We start from the raw sequence: 18,835 nt of genomic DNA, 5'->3' as shown, positions 1-18,835 counted from the left end.
GATTCTTCACAGTGATCGGCTTGGAAGGAATCTGTCGCTGGAGTTGTATCTATCAGAAAGAGTGACTGACTTCCCTCTTCCCCTTGGAACCAGCCGTCATTATTGTTATTATTGTTGGAGTTAGCATTCAGTGCCTGTCCTGCTGTCGCCTCCTCATCTATTAATGTGACCTTTACCGCCTCCCCATTGTTCAAGCCTTCATTATTTCCTTTATCTATCTCCTCCTGGCTTCCCTTCTCTCCTGCTGCACTTTCTGTCTGCCCGTCATGTCCATTTACTTTCACTTCCTCCGCCCTTTCTGCACTTTTCTCTGCATCCTTCATGCTTTCATTCCTCTCGCTCTGTTCTGCCTCCTCCACTCCAGGGTGCACTTCAGAGTCCATTTCAGGACCCACTCGTGCCACAGCCTCAGAGCCACTGTTTGACTCCTCTCGAGAGGGGGTACTACTCATCTGCTCCTCGGCGGCTGCTACAGGGGAGGCCGGAGCTTCAGTCTCTTCTGGCTTTCTCACACTATCACTTTCTTCCACCTTATCATTTTCTTCTGGCCCATTTTGCACTTTCGCTGCGGGGGTATCAGTCTCTTTTAATGAAGGCTTCACAGGCTGATTTAGGTGTTCATTTTCCTGAGCTGAGTCCTCCTTCGGGGGCCACGATGGCTTAACCAACTTCAACTCCTCCTCGATGGCGAAGGATTTCTTTGGAGAATCTGATTGAGGAGGCCACACCACAGAAATCTTACTGGAGGCTTTTTTGTTTTCATCTTTGTTTATGTCGTTCTCCTGAGTAACTAACGTGCTCTGGGCAGTGGAATATCTGGAATCCATGACTTTCTTTTCAGGTGTTGGTGATTTGACTTTTGTCTTTTCAGCTGGGGTCTTACTACTCCAGAGTTCTTTGTGTGGTTTCTGTCCAAATCCTTCATCGTAATTTCCTTTGGACTTGAACAGTTGCTTGTAGTGTGGCGTGCAGTACATTCGTCCATGGAGAGAGGCGTAGTTGCCAAGGCTATTTGACAAAAAAGAAAGAAAGGATAGGTTAAAGTAGGGCGAAGGGAAATCACGAAGATGCTTTTGCTCTGTGTAGCAGCTTCACCTTAATTTGCCTTTGCAGTGTTCACAGCGAAAGCAGCTTTTATGGAAGTTTTGTTTGTCTGCAATCAGCGACTCCATGGGGTACACCCGCTTCCGACACACCCGGCACAGTTCGGACTCTGGAACTCGAATTTTCTGCAAAAAAGGTGAGATGATTTTAACATACAGATTTGCAAATTCCTTTACATTTTTGAGGAAATTTCCTGGAAAGAGTTATGTAAATTGGTTTGGTTGGTGCTTTCCAAATGAATTAATTTCAATTATCTTGACGGCTGTTTGCCGAATGACACCTTGCCACAAGCTAAAATCTTTGTGTGGACATGAGAGTGAATATCCCCTCATACATTATATTATTTGAAAGATTTTTATGGGCTTGAAGAAGTCGAGGTATCAATTATTTCATGATACAAATAAAACAAATAATTCCAGAAAAGCTAATTAAATTATTATCGGTCAGATTTAAAGGGAAACTCCAAAATGTTACACATTAAAGTGTGTATACAGGTCTTTAGGAGTACTACTGCATATGTGAAAAAAGTAGTATAAAGCCTTTTGTGGCTCCAGAGGAAGCTGCATGTAATCTGATAAATTGCCTCTAGTGCTGTCACGCAGTGGCTACGTTGCATTGTGGGTAATGTAGGCACCAGGTTTTGAAAGGCAGTCAACTGGTCTCTACTCATTATAGACAAACAAATGATCAGAATCAAAACAGCAGATGAAAAGATATTTAATTTTTTTGATAAACGCTTTCTTCTTTCTTTTCAAAACCTGGTGCCCACATTACCCACAATGCAACTGAATATCCTTTCATCTCTGAAGATTCTCTGGGGCCAGTGGCTTTAAGTACTTCTTCATGTTTATCTGTGACATGCTTAGCATGTGGAGCGGAGTTAGTCTGCTCACAGGAGGATTGTGACATTTATTCTTTCACAAAGAGGACATGGTGTCACTTTAAGTCTGAATATAGAAACAAAAAATCTAACTGTTGATGTAAATGATCGCAAATTACAATTTAACACAGAGAGATAAGACAGTGCCACACAATAAAATAAGAATGAATTAATATCTACTTGGGTTTAAACAGAGCAATACTTTCTCTATCTATAATTGCTATCAAATTATACGTCTCTTTCCAGGAAATTGAGGTGATTAGGAGATAACCAAAGAGGACAAAGCAAACTTTAATTTAACTGTGTTATAAGACAGCAAACAAAATGTGGATCCTGCACAGTAGAAAAATGCACTATTAGTATCTCCATTAGAATTGCAGTTATTCGTCTAAAATGGCTCGTTAATAAAGGATTGAGATTGATCTTCAAAAGCTTTTGAAATGTCACAACATTTTCAAAAGGGACTTTATTTGGGAATTTACTGAATAAACGTGGAACCAAAGGAGAAACCTTATCTTCAATTGCGGCATATAAATGAATTTTAAGTATTGTTTTCTTCTCGGCGAAGACATTTCAAAGCAGTTCACCGCCGTCTCTCGCAGGGAGAACAGTATCGCGCACCCAGAAATACTAGTTCAATATGTTGGCGTCATTGCCAGCCTCGCACATCAGAGGTATGAATAAACAGGACAAAGTGTAGCTCGTGCATATTAAAACGTGTGAAAGTGACAGGACGTAAACAGCAAGCCGCTCTGAGCTTTGGTGCGAATGTCCCGAATCAAAGAGCAACACATCAAAACACGTCACGTGACACAAACAACACCGTCAAACAAATGTTAATGTGTCTTTTACTTTCCACACAATGCAGATGGTGCCTCACAATTCTCACACTGAAAACATGTTAAACACACCGTCACTCCTGTTTAGTATCCTCATGCTGCACAGCTCGCTTTACCCGTCACGACAGTCTCCTGCTGGCGTGTTACAATCTGCGACGTCCTCTGCTCCGTGACACTGAACCCCAGGTTCTGGAAAACTCCTTGGCTCTCGGCCCACGACTGCTGGAAGTTTCTCAGCAGCTCCTCGGTGGAGGCCTCGGGGGGCACGTCAACAGTTGGAACGCTGCCTCTCACCACGTCAGCGTAGGATGGAGGGCTGCCACGGGTCAGCGTGCTCCCAGAATGCATCTCACTCCTCGTCTCCCTTGTCATGTTTCCGAAGTCGTCAACGCTGCAGAATTGCTCAGTGACTGCTGTCATTTCAGAGTGACCCACTGGCTCGGAATAGGTCGATTCAGGTTCCCTTCGCTCTATCTGCTCTCTGAGCTCTCGGGCTGCCTGAGAGCTGTGCTCTCCCGTCTCAAACACATCCTTTATAGCCTTCACGTTGAACGTTGGGATTTCTTCAGTTTTTGGGGTGTGTGGGTCAGCCTCTGGGTCCTCGGTATCACTCCCCAGCCTCTCAGTGATCACAATGGGATCTTTTCTGGCGTAGTGTTTTGGTTTTGGAGATTCGAATCTGTTAACCAGCTTAGACAGATCAACTCTCGGGAGATCGTCTTTCAGGAGGTCAATAGCCACACCCTCGCCGCCCTCCTCAGCGTCGGGTCCCAAACGTTCAGGGATATCGATTGGATCCTTCCGCATGTACACCTTGCTCACCTCGGCCTTCTGCGCCTCCTCAAAGAACGACTTCTTGTCCCTCACAGTCATCATGGAGTCCCCCATTTCTCCCACGTCCATCGATCCTTGCTCACTCCTCTCTACGGGAGTCTCCCTGTCGCCAAACGGGGATGACTGTTCCCTTTCAGCCGCAAAGAACTCCGGTACCGGCATGGGAGGTGGCGGGGTCATGCCGCGAGAAAGCTTCGAGGTGGTGTCCCTCAGTTTCATCAGCTTCTCCGAGCGGCTCATGGTGGGAGATGGCGTGGCCCTGCTGAAGGCGGTTGTGGGCGTGTATGACTTGCGAGGAGGAGGCGGAGGAGTCCCGACGGATTTGTAGGGCGGAGGAGAGGGAGTCGGTCTGAGCGGCGAGTCCACTCTTCTGGACTCGATGCTGATAAAAGTAGGTGATGGGGTGCGGATGCTCGCCAACGGGGACGACACTCTCCTCTGATCAACCGCCTCACTCCGCTCATGATAGATTTTGCTCCCTTGAAGCGACCTTTTCTCCTCCACCACCTTCTTTTCAGTCTTGGACGACCCGATGCTAATCTTTGATATCTTCGCAGTCGCTCCACTTAAAACTTTCTTCTCTGGTTTCGGAGGCACCGGCGGCGGCGCCGGGGGTTCCTGTTTCTCTTTTTCCTGCTTGTCCACGGCTGTCAAGTTTTCCATGAAAAAAGTGAGCTTTGCCTGAACAATATTCCTCACATAGACCACCATCTCTTTCAACTTTTTCTTACTTTGCTGTTTAGCGATCTCGCTTAAATTCCTCTTCTCATCCGAGCCCATCACCCAGTCAGGGAATTCACTTATAATCATCCTGACAGCGTTGGAGTCTATTTTGCTCTGTGAGCCCTCAAGGTCTTTTATCTGCGCGAGCAGCTTCTGCATGACATTAGATTTCTCTAAATCTGTGATTTCTTCTGAATTAGCCTTGTCTTTTTGCGCTGTTTCCCCCGTCCCTTTCACAGGCACATCCTTGGGCTCACCTTTGTATTTTGCTGCCTTTATCTGCGCTTTGTTTGTTTCTGCGGCTCGTAGAGTCGTTTGCATCTGAACAGCCTCTTGCTTGTGAAGGCTCTGCTGCACACTCTCAGTCACCACCACCTCCTCGCGCCTTTGAATGTGCTCCGTCTTCATGCTCTGCTTACTGTGAGAGACAGATACATGGCCTTGTCCTTGATGACTCCCTGCAGATGTTATTTTAGCCATCTTCGGCATTAAAGCAGTAACCGATGGTGACACATTCACTTCAGTCTCATTCTTGAGCACCTGCTTTCCCTTTTTCATGTGAACCTCCGTTTCAGCTTCTTTTATAGGTAAGGTCATCTGGCTTTTCTTCTCCTTTACTTTCATTTCTGTTTTCATCTCAGTCCTCGCTGACGTCAGCTGGCTGCTCTCCTGATTCACTCTTGTTTCACATGTCTGCGACACGTCACATTTCTCTTGCTGCAAATGCATTTCGCTTTTCGTCGACTCCTTCTGTCCAACACCCTCACATTTATCCTCTTTCTTCTCCGCGGGCATCTTAAAGGTTTTCACCTTGAAAGTTGGTGCTACCTTTGGAATTTTAGTGGGTTGAAAGGGACTCATCTTTCCCTCCTGTGTCAGAGGCGCATTAATATTCTTTACATCCTCGGCTCTCAATGTGACCGCGGCCTGGCTTTGAAGATTTACATTTTCCTGGACAGCACTCTGTGTGGCAGCGATAGACTTGGTGCTGGATTTCTTAATAAACTGCTGCTGCTCCGTGACGGAAGAGGTGACCACATTCGTGCTCGAGTGGACGTCGATATTTGAGGCCTCGCGATGAGACTGAGAAACAGAAACAGGCTGATTCTTGGGTGCAATTTGACTCTTTTTCACCTCAGCTGAGGTGAGTATTTTTTCTGAGGAGGACACGTTTGAGGCCGATTTCTTATTCACCACTGAGATCGAGGGCTTGCTCAAAGGGATCTGGGAAGGGGCTTTCTTGGCAGGTGGTTCTTGTGCTGATACTGCTTCTTTGGACACGACCTTAGCCTCTTCGGTCTTTGCTTTTGTCACTTCCGTGGTCACTTCTTTCTGAGTTGACTGTGTTTCAGAAAACTCAGCAGAGGAGAAACTATTAAAGGGCGGAGAAGTGGGAGTTGTGACGTTACTCCTCTGCATTTCCTCTTTCTCCACCCTTTGTTGCCGGAACCGTTCCTCGGCGAGCATGAGAGGGGTTTTAAATTTGCGAGCGTATGGTCTCGGCTTTGGCGCCGGAGCGGGTTCAGGAGTTGGAGGCAGTTTAATTGGAGGAACAAATACTTTTTTGGGAGGCTGCGGGCTTTCTTTTTGGATTGGCTTCACGGACGGGATGCTTGTCGGTATTCTCGTCACCGATTCAGTCTGAATCTTGGTGTTTGTTTCGATCTGTTGGGTTGTTTCCTTTTTCACTTCCTGAACTTTAGCTTCTTCTTTACGGCCTTTTGTTTCTTGATCAGTAGGGAGCTGAGTTGGAGGTGGAGGTGGAGGTGGAGGTGCTGGCGGTGGAGGAGTTGGCTGTTTTTTCTGCCACTTTGGTTTAACTTTTATGGGCTGCTTTGGTGTCTCGGGCTGCTTGGGCACTTTGAATAAAGGCTTGCCGGTGGGTTTCACCAGCTTTGCAGAGGGAGGCTGAGGCATTGCATTAAGCTCATGCTGTGAGGGAGGCGGCGGGAGAAAGTCTTGACCTCCCGCAGAGGCTGGAGGGGGAGGAGGAGGAGGAGGAGGGAAAAAATCTTGCTCTGACTTCACGCATTCCATGGGAGGCGGAGGTGGAGGTGGAGGAGGGGGAAGGTCGCTGTCCTGCCTCATGATAGAAGGCCGGGACGATGCCGGGCTCTCGAGCACCGGGGATGGCGGCGGAGGGAGGGAGAGCTCGGACTCTGAGGGAGGAGGCGGTGAAGAGGGAGGAGGGGGGAAGTGGATCTCCGGCTTCGCCTTTTTGATCACACCTTTCCTTCCTGTGTCAAGGTTACGGCAATCACTCTTCATGTTTTTGATGTTCTGCCTCTGTGTGAGAGCCTTATTCTCTGTCTGCTTCTGAGACGTCTGCTCTGATACACTCTGCTTATGCATGACAGTCTTCTCCGTCACTGTCGTCTGCACCTGTTTGATTGTCTTCGTCTCACATGTTTGCTTGTTTGAAACATTCGTCTGTGATGTGTTTTGCACCGCTTTCATCACGCTCACATCAGCTGTTTTAGTCTCTGTTTGATCATTATTCGCAGTTTGTTTATTCTTTACCATAATAGGCTTAGGAGCTGGTATTTTCTGTGGGGGCAGCGCTTTCTGTTTCTGCTCTTTCATGCTCTTCTGTTGAGAGGCCCCTGTAGTATTGTCTGTTTTGGCTACAGTAACAGAGTGGTCCTCTTGGGTTATTACCTGTGTTTTCACCGATTTGCTTTCGTTGTGCCTCTGTGTGTGCTTCTGTGACTCACCGCTCTGAGAGAGGTTTTTCACAGCGGGGGCTGGATTTCCTGCTCCACTCTCACTCTTGGCTTCATGTAAGCATTCATGCTCCACTTGCATCACACTTAATGGATTTTTCGCGGACACTTTTGCTTTCTTGTGGGCATACATACGTTTTGGATTTGAATACTGTTTTCTTTCCATCAAACACTTTATCGCCCCTTGAACGTCCCCTTTTAAGACCTCCTCTTTTTCCGTCTGCGTTGTCTCCTGCCCTTCATAAAGAGATTTTATGGATGTTTTCACGTCTCCTTCGATGCTCCCCCTGCGTTGCATGCTCGGGGAAGTCGTTGGCTCTAGAAAAAGCTGGATGGTTCCTTTAACGTCCCCCTGTTCGCTCACTTGGTGCTGGTACATTTTCTTCTCGCTTGACGCCTCGTGTAAACTTTGCATGGCCGTGTGGATGTCTCCTTTGACAATCTCCTCCTTTTCGACCTCTTTCACAGCTTGCTTGGCCTCCTCCAGAGACTTCAGGGTCCCTTTGATATCACCTGGCACTAAATCCTCAACAGTTGCCTCTGCAGCGGTGGTTGCAGATTTCTCTAGTGACTCGAGAGCACCTCTTATGTCTCCCCTGACGATTTCAGGCTTTTCCATTTCTTTGGCTTGATGCTGGGCCTCCACCAGAGACTTCAAAGTTGTGGGTATGTCTCCCTTCACCACCTCCTCTTTCTCTATCACCACTTTCTGATTGATGGCTTGGGTCAGTGAATCCAGGGCGGCGCTGAGGTCACCTTTCACGATGTCCTTTTTCTCTAGGTTTCTGAAGGTAACACTAGGCTCCGTCATGAAGACTTGAACGTTGCTGTGGACGTCTCCAGGAACTATATCGTCCTCTGCGACTGTGCGACCTATCTGCTGCTGGTTCTTCCGCAGCAATATTTTAGTCTCCTCGATGTCGCCACCGATGATAAGCTCCTTTTCCACCTTCTCCTCGCCTTCATCTTGCTCAAACTGGAGCTGCTTCAGGTAATCCAAGGCTCCTGATTCAATACACGTGGAGTAAAAGCTGACGTTACCCCTTTCCATTTCTCCGATCTTTATCCTTTTAGAGTCTTCGTCTCCCGAGTTGGACAGAAGACGGTGAAGGGTTCTGCTTACGTTACCTTGAATGATATCCTCCTTCTCCATGCTGGTCCTCTCGTCTTTATTCAAGAGGGAGTAGATAGTCATCCTCACATCTCCTTTCTCATCCTCTTGGATCAGAATGCCACGCTTGGAGGAGCCCTCGTTCTTGAGCAGATTGTTGATGGCTTCTTGAATGTCACCACGGATAATTTCCTCTTTCTCAACGTTGACTCCCCTTTCCTGATTGAACAGCTGCTTCACGGTGGTGTTGATGTTCCCCCGCTCCTCTCTATCAATAGTTATCCCCCTTTCAGTGATCTCCCTGCGGTTTAGAAGGTTCATCATTATGTTGCTCAGATCTCCTCTGATAATCTCTTCTTTTTGGATTTCTGGAGCCTCCTGGCTCATGAGTTTATACTTTGCCATGCGGACGTCGCCGATCTCATCCGCCTCGATGAGGATACCTTGTGAGTCCACCATTTTCTGACAGTAAAGTTCCTCGAGTGTCTCTTTGATGCTTTTTCCAATTATTTCCGTCCTTTCCGTCCTGCTCTCGTTGAAATCAGCAAATGGAGTTGTCTCAAATAGCCATTTTGTTGTCTTCACATCAGCCTGTGGGATTTCCTCCTTTGTGACAACAAGCTCTGTGCCATCAGTCTCTTTGATACTGTCAAGGGGCTGCTTCTCAAACAGCCACACAGACTGTTTGACATCCCCTTTCATTACTTCCTCTTTTGTCACTCTCTCCATGTCGTCGTACTCGGCGCCTTCACCGCGGATATCGTCAATTGTGCGCGTTTCAAACATCCATGTGGCAGATCTGACATCGCCTTTTTGGATTTCGCTCACGCTTACAGTTCTGATGTACTTTTGAGACATCTCATCGGTCTCAAATCGCTGCTTATTTGTTTTCACATCACCACCTTGGATGTCTGCGACTGTTTTCGACCTGACTTTGATTTCTTCTGTAATTTCATCCAGAGGTTGCGTTTCAAACTTCCATCTTGCAGAGTTGACGTCTCCCTTGTTGACGCCTTCCTCAGTGACAGCTTTAATGACATAGACTTCCTCTGAATCTCTGATTGAATCCAGTGGCTTCGTCTCAAACAGCCATCGGGCCCCCACCACATCTCCTCTCATGATTTCTTCCTTAGTAACTGTAGTTACTTCATGGTAATGGCCTTCTTTGTCACGGATGGCGTACAGCGGCTGACTTTCAAACATCATGGTGTAATTTTTCACATCTCCCCTCTCCACTTCATCCCTAAAGATACTTGTGAGTTTAGAAATCTCAGTCTCAGTGGACTCCTCTTTAATTTGATCCAGAGAGTACGTCTCGAAAGTGAAGCGGCCTTTGTTGACGTCGCCCCCCTGCACGTCAGTCACAGTGCGAACTTCCCTCACTTCCTCACAGATGGCATCGATCGGCTGATTCTCGAACTTCCAGGTGCAGTTCACCACGTTTCCCTTCTGGATGTCATCCGCCTGCTGCGTCTTCAACCTGTGCATTGTCTCCTCCGAGGTGGAGCTCATGATGTCAGAGGAGCGATTCTCGAAGATGTACTTCATCCGTGAAACATCTCCTGACTGGATGTCGATTTCCGTAACCCTCCTGAAAGAACCGCTGTCCTCGCCTGTGATGTTTTCGAGGTTCTCGGTTTCGAAGAGGAAGCGGGCCAGGCGCACATCCTTTCCTTGGACGTCCTCTTGCTGTACGGTGCAGGTTTTCAGAATGGTCTCGGACTCAGATTCTGTATGATCGCGAATGTTGTCGAGCGTTTGGGTCTCAAAGAGCCAAGTGCACGTTTTGACATCACCTTTTTGCACTTCCTCGACATCGGCCTCGCTCTTTACCACCTTTTCATACAGAACATCCATTGGTTGGGTCTCAAATAGCCACCTACAAGTCTTGACATCTCCTTTCTCAATTTCAACATCTTCCTTTGTTTTCTGTTCTTCTTCCTCACTGAAACATTTAATGGCGTCAAGCTGTTGAGTTTCAAACAACCACTTTGCTGTTTTGACGTCCCCAGACTCGATCTCCTGCTTGGATATACCTTTGATGATCTGGAACTTATTGATGCTTTCGTCAAACTCATCAATAGGACGAGTTTCAAACATCCATCTGCAGCTGCGCACGTCTCCCTTCACAATCTCCTCGCGCCTCACAGTCTTCACCTCGTGGTAATGACCGGAGCTGTCTTGCATGGCGTACATCGGGGTGGATTCAAAGAGAACTCTGTTAGATTTGACAGATCCACTGGTGACGCCTTCAACTTGGATTTTCTGTGTTCCCTCGCACTTGCTTAAATCCATGCTTTCAAACCTTTCTTTATAGTTCGTCACATCTCCTTTGGCGAGAGCTTCAACATTCACAGTTCTTGTAATCTCCTTCTTCTCCTCCCTTATATTCTCCAGTGGCTGGCTTTCAAAGACCCACTTTTGATGCCTCACGTCGCCCTTTTCTTCCTCAGATGCAGCCATTTTCTGAAGTTTTCCCACTTCCAGCAGTTCTTTCAGGTTTTCCATGGGTACTGTTTCAAACAGATGTTTTGCTGTCTGAACATCACCACCTACGATCTCCTCTGAGGGTAAAGGTCTAGCGTTGGTGTTGTCTTTCAGAGTGTCCATCGGCTGGGTCTCAAACACCAGACAGTGCTTCCTCACATCAGCACCAATTATTTCTTCCCTTTGCTTCCTTGAACTCTCCCACTCTTCATCCTTTATGGTGTCAAGAGTCTTTGTCTCAAACAGCCACCTACCTTTGTTCACGCCACCTTGAGCGTTGTCCTCCATGGAAATACCACATATGAGCTTTACCTGAGCAGGGTCTTTGTTTATAAGATCCAGAGGCTGGGTTTCAAACATCCAGCGTGATGTCTTGACATCTCCTTTCTCAGTCTCCTCCCTGCGGATGGTGGTGATCTCCAGCATCTCACCTGAATCCCCCCTGATGACACACATGGGCTGGGTCTCAAACATGCGAGTGGTTGTCGTCACGTCTCCTTTGATCTCTTCCAGCTCAGACTTCAGGTTCAGGAAGTGGCTCTCCTCGATGGTTTCTGTTTTACCCAGAGAATCCAGATGCTGGGTCTCGAAGAGGTATCTTGCGGTTTTCACATCTCCCCCTGCGATGTCTTTGGTGACGACAACTTCTGTCTCCTGCTCATCTTCTTGGTAGATCTTATTCAGATAATCCAGTGGCTGCGTCTCAAACAGCCATGTAGCGGTGCGGACGTCTCCTTTCGCCAGTTCAGTTGATTTTTCTGACTGCTCAACTGAATCAGAACTCTCTGTCCCCAGAGCGTCCATCGGCTGAGTCTCAAACATCCAAGCTGTGTATCTGACATCTTTCCCAGCGATGATTTCCTGCTGAGCGATATTCCTCACCTCGTCCTCATCTGGGGTTTCATCTTTGATCGTATCCAGGGGCTTGTTTTCGAACATCCAGCGCACGGACTGAACCTCACCTCTGAGGATCTCCTCCCATTCCACGGACTCTCTGTCCGGGCTTGATCCCCTACTCTGGCCGTCATTTTCAAACATATAACACGCCTGCTGGACCTCTCCCACCTCCTCAGTTTCCAAATCCTTCAGTTCTGATTCGGTGAGCTGACTCAAGAAGTCCGCTTCGAGGCTCTTGCGGACCTCAGGGTGAATGTGCTTGTAGAGGCGCTTCAGTTCAGCCATACTCTTGTGTTTGAAGTGCTGCTCCTTGTGAGCAGTCTGCTTATGTTGGGACGTAGACTCCTGAAGCTCGGAAGACACGTACTCAGGGATTTCCTGAGGCAGGTTTGAGGGCGGAGGAGGGAAATCTCTCTCTGTCATCTCGTAAGCTACTGATGAGGCAGAAGCCACTGATGAGGCAGACGCCACTGATGAAGCAGATGCCACTGATGAGGCAGTGACCTTCTTTTGAGTGGAGGAGGAAGTGTTGTAGCTTGTCATGGCTGAAGCTTTAGAGGACTGGTTTACTGGTGTCCATTGAAACTGGTTGAAATCCACATCAACCTGTAGTTTGTAAGTGGTTTTGGTTAGGGAAATAAGAACATTTAGGGTTCAACTTGCAACCCAATATAATGATGAATGACATTTCTATGATTTTTACTTCCAAAGCTGGAAGCAATAGCACCAAATAACAAACCTAATTTGAATGTAAATGCACAAATACACATCTTGAGTCTGTCAAACTTGGACATTTCCAGTTACGAATGTGACTGATTTGATTAAAATATTCATTGAAGTTCACTTTAGCTGTTGGCAGTAATGTAAACCCTATTTTTTTTGTCTGCATTTTCAGACTTCACTTCCAGGCTTGTTTAATGACATGACGTCTTTTATTCAGTCCAATTTATTCTCCATCAACTTGTGGCATGCGTAATTTCCTTTTGATGATTTCATGATGTGGCCTCATCTTCGTGCTGATCCCTCATAAAACACCCCACCTAACATCTATTTAGATAAACAGACAGCATCATTACCTTAATTTCCTTGGCTGGTGCAGCCTCCTCAATCGTTTTTTCATACTGCTGCTTCAAAGCCTGAGTGGATACCTTTGGTAGGTCCTCTCCTCCAACGAGCATAACTGAATTAGACACAAGAAGAAGGCTGCCTCATTAAGTCATTCTCAGTGAGGGAGCTCAGGGGGATTGGAAAGAGAAATAAATCATTTCATTAAAAACCTGAGTAGTTTTCATTTTCTGAAACCATGCAGCGGTGATTGCCCAATTTCCACTTTCCAATATTTTACCTTCCTGACTTCGCCCTGATTAGATTTGCTGCTATGCACTGAATAGAAAATCATCCGCAGTCATTTTCCTAGCTCATCCCTTATTCAGCAGCGGTAGGAACAATCATTAATATACAGGACACAAGAATGCTGTGATAAAAACGTGCAAATTGCAATATAAAAAGCATGAGCGGAATAACCTGTTTCATTGAAATGGTTTCCATAACTGGCTGCCACATTGTTATGGTGGACTGTTTCATCATGGATCACCTGTGAAAAGATGATGGGAAATCATTAGTATACTGGCAACTGCACTGCAGCTTCCAACTGTTTTTAATCAGTGAGAAGTTTAAGGCTTAGCATGAGGCTAATTTTCTATATAGGGCACATAAAGTGCAACAGAAAGTTCTGAAATAACAAGACTGGGTTATTAGCAGCCTGTCAGAGTGGAGATGCTACGATACAGCAGGGGACAAATGGTTAGGGTAAAGGGCTCTTCACACCAAGAACGACCGCTATAATAAGACCGATGTGAGCATTCACACTGATGAACATTGACGTTCTGTAAACGGTGGGGCTCCAGCTGTGTTGGCAGCTTAGAAAAAATGTATAATGATTGACAAGTCAGGTTGCTGTTCCAGAGTTAAGGTGTTGAATAATGGCCAGAACATTTGGGTGAGAGCATAATGACAATTGAACTTTGGTCACCAAATTATTATCAATTCATCCTTGAGTCCAAGTGGACATTTGTGCCAAATTTGAAGAAATTATCTTAGGTTGTTTCTGAGATAATGCGTTCACAAGAATGGGATAGATGGATGGACAACCAGTGAACATAATGTCATAATGTGGAGGCATAAAAACCCAGATGGATATGGTCTCGAAGATGTTTTTCAAAGATGAGAGGAGTTAGAAGAATCCAATTCTCTTTTGAAGACACATTTTTTTTAAACCTTTGTCTGATTCTACATCAATTTTAATGTCGGTCATCCAAGAGGACATCACAAGGACAAAAAGACCTTCAGAGACCAATCAGCACCAGAGACCATTCGGCAGGATTCTCAGATAAAATGAATTTTTTTATGTGTAATTTTCAGCCCGATATACTAAATATAATTATCTAATAAGTTAGTATAAATAACCAAGACTGGGTTATTAGAGTAGACCATCTAAAAAGTGTTTCCTAAATGCCATCGAAAAGGTTACATAAAAGATGTATTGTATAAAAATGTCCCAAAAATCAAGCTTAATAATAGCCCTGATTGCTTGGTTAGTTGGTTAAATGGCTGGGTGGTTGGTTGGTTGGTTGGTTGGTTAGTTGGTTGGGTGGTTGGTCGAATTACACAAAAACTGCTTTACTGATCTTGGCCCAGAATGGATCCTACTAACTTTTGGCAGCTCTGGAAAAGGGACGGATCTAAGATTTTTTTTTTGTCTCACATTTTTTAACATTGCAAGACCTTTTTTTCATGGGCAGAGGTATGCACTCTGCCCATGCAATTCTGCCATTCTAGCTGTCTATCTTTATCGTTCTTGCCGTATGCGGCCCTGAACAGCCAGTACCTCTTGCTGATTATGAAAGAGGGTTGTAGTGGGGACGACCTCTCTGGCACTGCTTCTCACTGTCACCTCTGAGGAGCTGGACATCTCCTGTCAAAACACAGAGAAATAGGACAACCTGAATCCCTCTCACATTGAAAACACCTGCGCAGACACATACATACCATGTTCCTGACTGTGAGCGCTAAGAAACAGCAGGAAAAAAATTAATTTTATACAGTGAAACATTAAAACCCAGAAACACTTTTTCCCATCACAGCGCTGCTTTCTTGGGAGCTACTATGTTTAAATTCGATTGAAAGAGAATTTCAGTGTTGGAGAGGGGGAAAAAAAAAGCAATGTACAAATCTACATCAGCCATTTCCTCCAGTGAGATTCATGAAATTTGAACGAGATGAAAGAGAAATATAATATTTGAGCTCGTATCATCTGCTGTTAACATGAAAGATACATGGAGGATGGGGATGCTCTGTATTTCCGAAACCACTTATGTCAGAATGATAACATTTTTCCTCATGTACAACCAGATCAGATATTACACCTGCGAAGAAAAACTTCAGGGGAAAGTAGTCCGATCAAACACGCACTTCCCCCTCAAGAACCCTGATGTAAAATTTAGCATTCAGCGAGGTCTGTGCGCGCTCGACGAATCCACTCTGCCTCCCGCCTGACTGAGCAGATGGGGAGAATCATAGAGGGGGTGGCATTGACCTTACTTCACGGAGAGATCCAGCCCCGTCCCAGGCTGCTAACGCGTTCTGGCATTTTGCTCACGCACTGGATGACGGCGTCACACAGGCGTGCAAAGTTCAAGGTGCCCTCTTTGATTTGACCTACAAGAACGCCTCGGAGTCGCAGCCGCAGCAGCCAAGTTTTTCCAATAAAAGCTACAGTAGAATGTAAATCACATCAGTGGCATTCATATATTTCTCACTTTACGGGAGCTTGTGAACGGAAAGGACAGCAGCACTCTGTCTTCCCTGTTCTGATGGATTTCAAAAGGTGGAGGAAAAATGCGTTTTCCGTTGAACCTTCATTCTTTCCACTCTCAGACGCATTCACATTAAAGTTTTCTCGCTAGCAGCCTTCTTCCACCGTCGGCAAAAAACTTTAAAGTGTTTGCAATTAGCTTTAGCTATTACTTAGCTCTCTACTTTGCTTTGCTTCTTCAGAATTATGTGTTGGGTTACGATTCTGTTCATGATCGAATAATCATCTGATTATTTTCGCGATTAATCAAACGTTTATTAAAACATTTTGGCAATAATTTTCTTTATCACCTCATGCTCTCTGCAGAATAATTAAGCACATTCTCACCTGGACAGATCTCTGCTCAAAGTGAAACTGAGTGACCGTAGACTGAGAGGACGAAGAGGCAAACTCCTGGTTCTCAAACTGCCTCTTCACACTGGCCAGACCACCGGGCAGCGAACACGCCTCCGACTCATCCATCATCTGCGGGCAGAAAACAGATAACGTGAAACACACCTGGGACTCCCATCTGTGTACGTAATATACATTAAACACACTGTAAACCTGCAGTTTATTTGAGATTTAGGAGATTGAATGTGACCTTGGTGAACTAACTGGCTCTTATTGATCGTGAATATGTTATGCAAATATAAAAGTGAATGAAAAGGCATTATGCTAATGCTGTTAAAAGCATCAGTCAGCAGGGCTGGCGTTCTTTTGAACGTGGCGTGAATGCTGTGATTTTTAAATTAGATGGTTCCTTTACAATTCTTCAGGCAAAAAGTTATACCTCCGTCGCTGAAAAGAAATAAAAACCCCAAATTAAATCCCATTCTTGTGTTTATATGTGACAGAAATTTCAAACATGGCACAGATGGCAGCCGCCCAGTTTTAATGGATTTACTCTTTCCACATTCATCCTCCAACAGAGAGCGAAACATCAATATAAAATGTAGTCTTTCAGATTAGCCCGTTTAATGGAACAAAAAAGCTTTTCAATACTTTTTATCGAGCTACTGTACGGAAAGAATTATTTCTCAGAACAGGAAAACACAAAAGCCTGGTTTCCTTTGCCAAGAGGAGGAGGAGGAGGAGGAGGAGGAGGAGTGTTTAAAGCTCATCAGTATGGAGGATGCAGTTCTTCAGCCTACGAGATCTGGGCAAGAATGCACACCGACTACTTGATACAATAATCTCCTTTAGAGATTGTCAATTACTTCCCTAATAAAACATTTATATGTAGCCTTCTGCATATATAGCTCCTCCAACACTGCAATATATATGAGACGCTGCTTGCTGCTTTGTGTGTGTGTGTGTGTGTTTGAGCTTGTTGAACACACGCGCCCCGTCACCTTCCCTTTTTAATGCAAATGAGGGCTACGATGTAATTTGCAAGTTATTGCAGAGGAGTTGGGGCCAATGACATTTTCTGGCGGGGCAGCGTGTTATCAATATTTTACCACTTGAGGACACAAAGGCTCCGTTGATATGACATGGAATATCTCATTTAAAATGGCTGCTGTGGACATAATTTACACCTGAGTGAGCATTAGGTAGGTTCAACTGCGGTGTCTCCTTTAATCTGTGTACCCATCTCTTCGTCAGCGCTAAGAATCAGGCGAATAATCGTGTATTTGATTTGTCGATAATATGTTTAAATGAGCTGTATCTAAAAGAGCGAGACAGAAAGTTTGCACTTTGATGAAGGATGAAAGTCAACAGCACTCTCATGTCTTTACAGGGACAGTTAGCTTAGATTGAACCGAGCAAGCTGTTAATAAAATAACTATTAAGACTTCTGTCAGTTGTGAAGTAAAGGTGCAATATGTTGAGTTCATACTCAGAACATATAGGGAGCAGCACATCATCAGCTAACTGCTGCTAACGGCAGCTGCCATTAGCTAGGTAGCTCAGTTAGCCAAGCAGTTAGAAGTGTGGTTTGGAAATCTATTATTCTCTATTTAAATTATTCTTAATTATATGAGAATGTATTGAGGGTATTACAAAATATAAGAATAATCAGAGTTTAATCACAAAATGTCCGGACCTCTAAATATTGGTTACTCTCCCAAACTGATATATTTATTAACTAGTATTTACTAGCAACTATTTAAAGGAATGTTTTTCCATCTTTTGGGTTTTCTTGTATGATCAGTTCAAATTTCAATCCAGTGAAAAATAAGCGATTGCTGAGGCTTACAAAGAATCACAGAAATGATGAAACTTAGCTTCGAAGGCCAAAACAAACTTCAAAACTCAACTACAACCGTCAGAACTGGGAAAAGTCATTTTGTGCATTTTCCTTTCGACGCCCTCCACATTGATTTTACGTTCGTTGTGTAGTAGATGGTGTCCAACACGGCTTGTGTGCTGCGCCTCAGCCTTGTGCTGGTAGAAAAAACCTTGATATGTACAATAACTTGCAGTAGACGGTGTTGAGGGATGACAGACTCGGCTATCTTTAAACACCTTGTCACTTGTGCGTGGACGAGCAGACAACAGCTGCAAAGGTATAGACGATAAACAAGATTCCTGTGCTGATTCCCTCTAGCAACTACACCCCCCTCCCAACACACACACACACACATACACACACTCAGCTGTCAGTAGTGACCACATGAGGCTTGCCAGTGACTGTTGAGGGCTGTTGCGGTGGAGTGCAGGAGGATCATTCAGTGAAATCATAAAGCTTTCCTATTGCTGTTATTAAACTATCAGTAAAAATAAAAGATTTATTGAATTCGTCCCATGGCTGTTATTTAAAGGATAATTACGTGTTGCAGCCATTTATGAATAGGCAACAAGCCGCTTGAGGCTGCGCTTTCCCGCGGTGTTACCGCAGCTTGAAAAGCACTCTGCATTATGTTAACAACACCTCTCATCTGGTCTGAATCGGCCGTAAAACTCGGCCTCAAGTGGCTTGTTACCATGCAGACCTGCGACCGGCTAACGTTAATGCACTCACTGAAAATCACCATTTATACTGAGGAAATTAAGAAGCGCTGCGCGGTGGAGAACAACACCATTACTATAAATTAGTTTTTGAATGTTTTAATTCTGTTTCTTTATTTTTAGCTCTATTCTCTGTTTTTATTACCACTGTTTTATTATTATTGTTAAGTAAAGCCTATTCGGCCTTATTACAGACTGTAAACATGCATCTGTTCTGCCTCGTCGTGTCCAAAGACTCCAGAAGGTGGCAGGTCGCCCTGTGTAAACCTCCCACTGTGTGGCCTGATGGATTACATGCTGGACATTGATTATTTATCACCTAACAGACCAGCAGATTCAAGGATTGGACACGAGGCAGACCGACACTGCACCAAAATCACTGTGTAACAATGTTAGTGGTTACAAAATGTATAGCGACATTCAAAACTG

At 45.1% G+C, this 18,835-nt stretch overlaps 1 protein-coding gene across 4 annotated transcripts in view; it reads right to left on the bottom strand.

Annotated features, from left to right (window-relative positions):
- Positions 1-868: 868 nt before the first annotated feature.
- Positions 869-18,835, bottom strand: part of xirp2a (xin actin binding repeat containing 2a) — a 51,282-nt gene continuing 33,315 nt past the window's right edge. For all 4 annotated transcript variants that reach the window (XM_084346737.1, XM_084346738.1, XM_084346739.1 and 1 more), the window contains 7 exons: positions 15,800-15,937; positions 14,486-14,572; positions 13,123-13,192; positions 12,675-12,778; positions 2,940-12,204; positions 1,096-1,229; positions 869-1,008 (listed from right to left, as the gene is read on the bottom strand). In XM_084346737.1, the coding sequence (XP_084202863.1) occupies positions 1,135-1,229; positions 2,940-12,204; positions 12,675-12,778; positions 13,123-13,192; positions 14,486-14,572; positions 15,800-15,937 (9,759 nt within the window). In that variant the 3' untranslated portion in view covers positions 869-1,008; positions 1,096-1,134. The remainder of the gene's footprint in view (positions 1,009-1,095; positions 1,230-2,939; positions 12,205-12,674; positions 12,779-13,122; positions 13,193-14,485; positions 14,573-15,799; positions 15,938-18,835) is intronic.

The sequence above is a fragment of the Pagrus pagrus genome (genome assembly GCF_965226575.1).
Source record: "Pagrus pagrus genome assembly, chromosome: 24".
Lineage (NCBI taxonomy): Eukaryota > Metazoa > Chordata > Actinopteri > Spariformes > Sparidae > Pagrus > Pagrus pagrus.
Note: the sequence above shows the minus strand (reverse complement) of the source record. Positions and strands in the feature narration are given on the sequence as shown.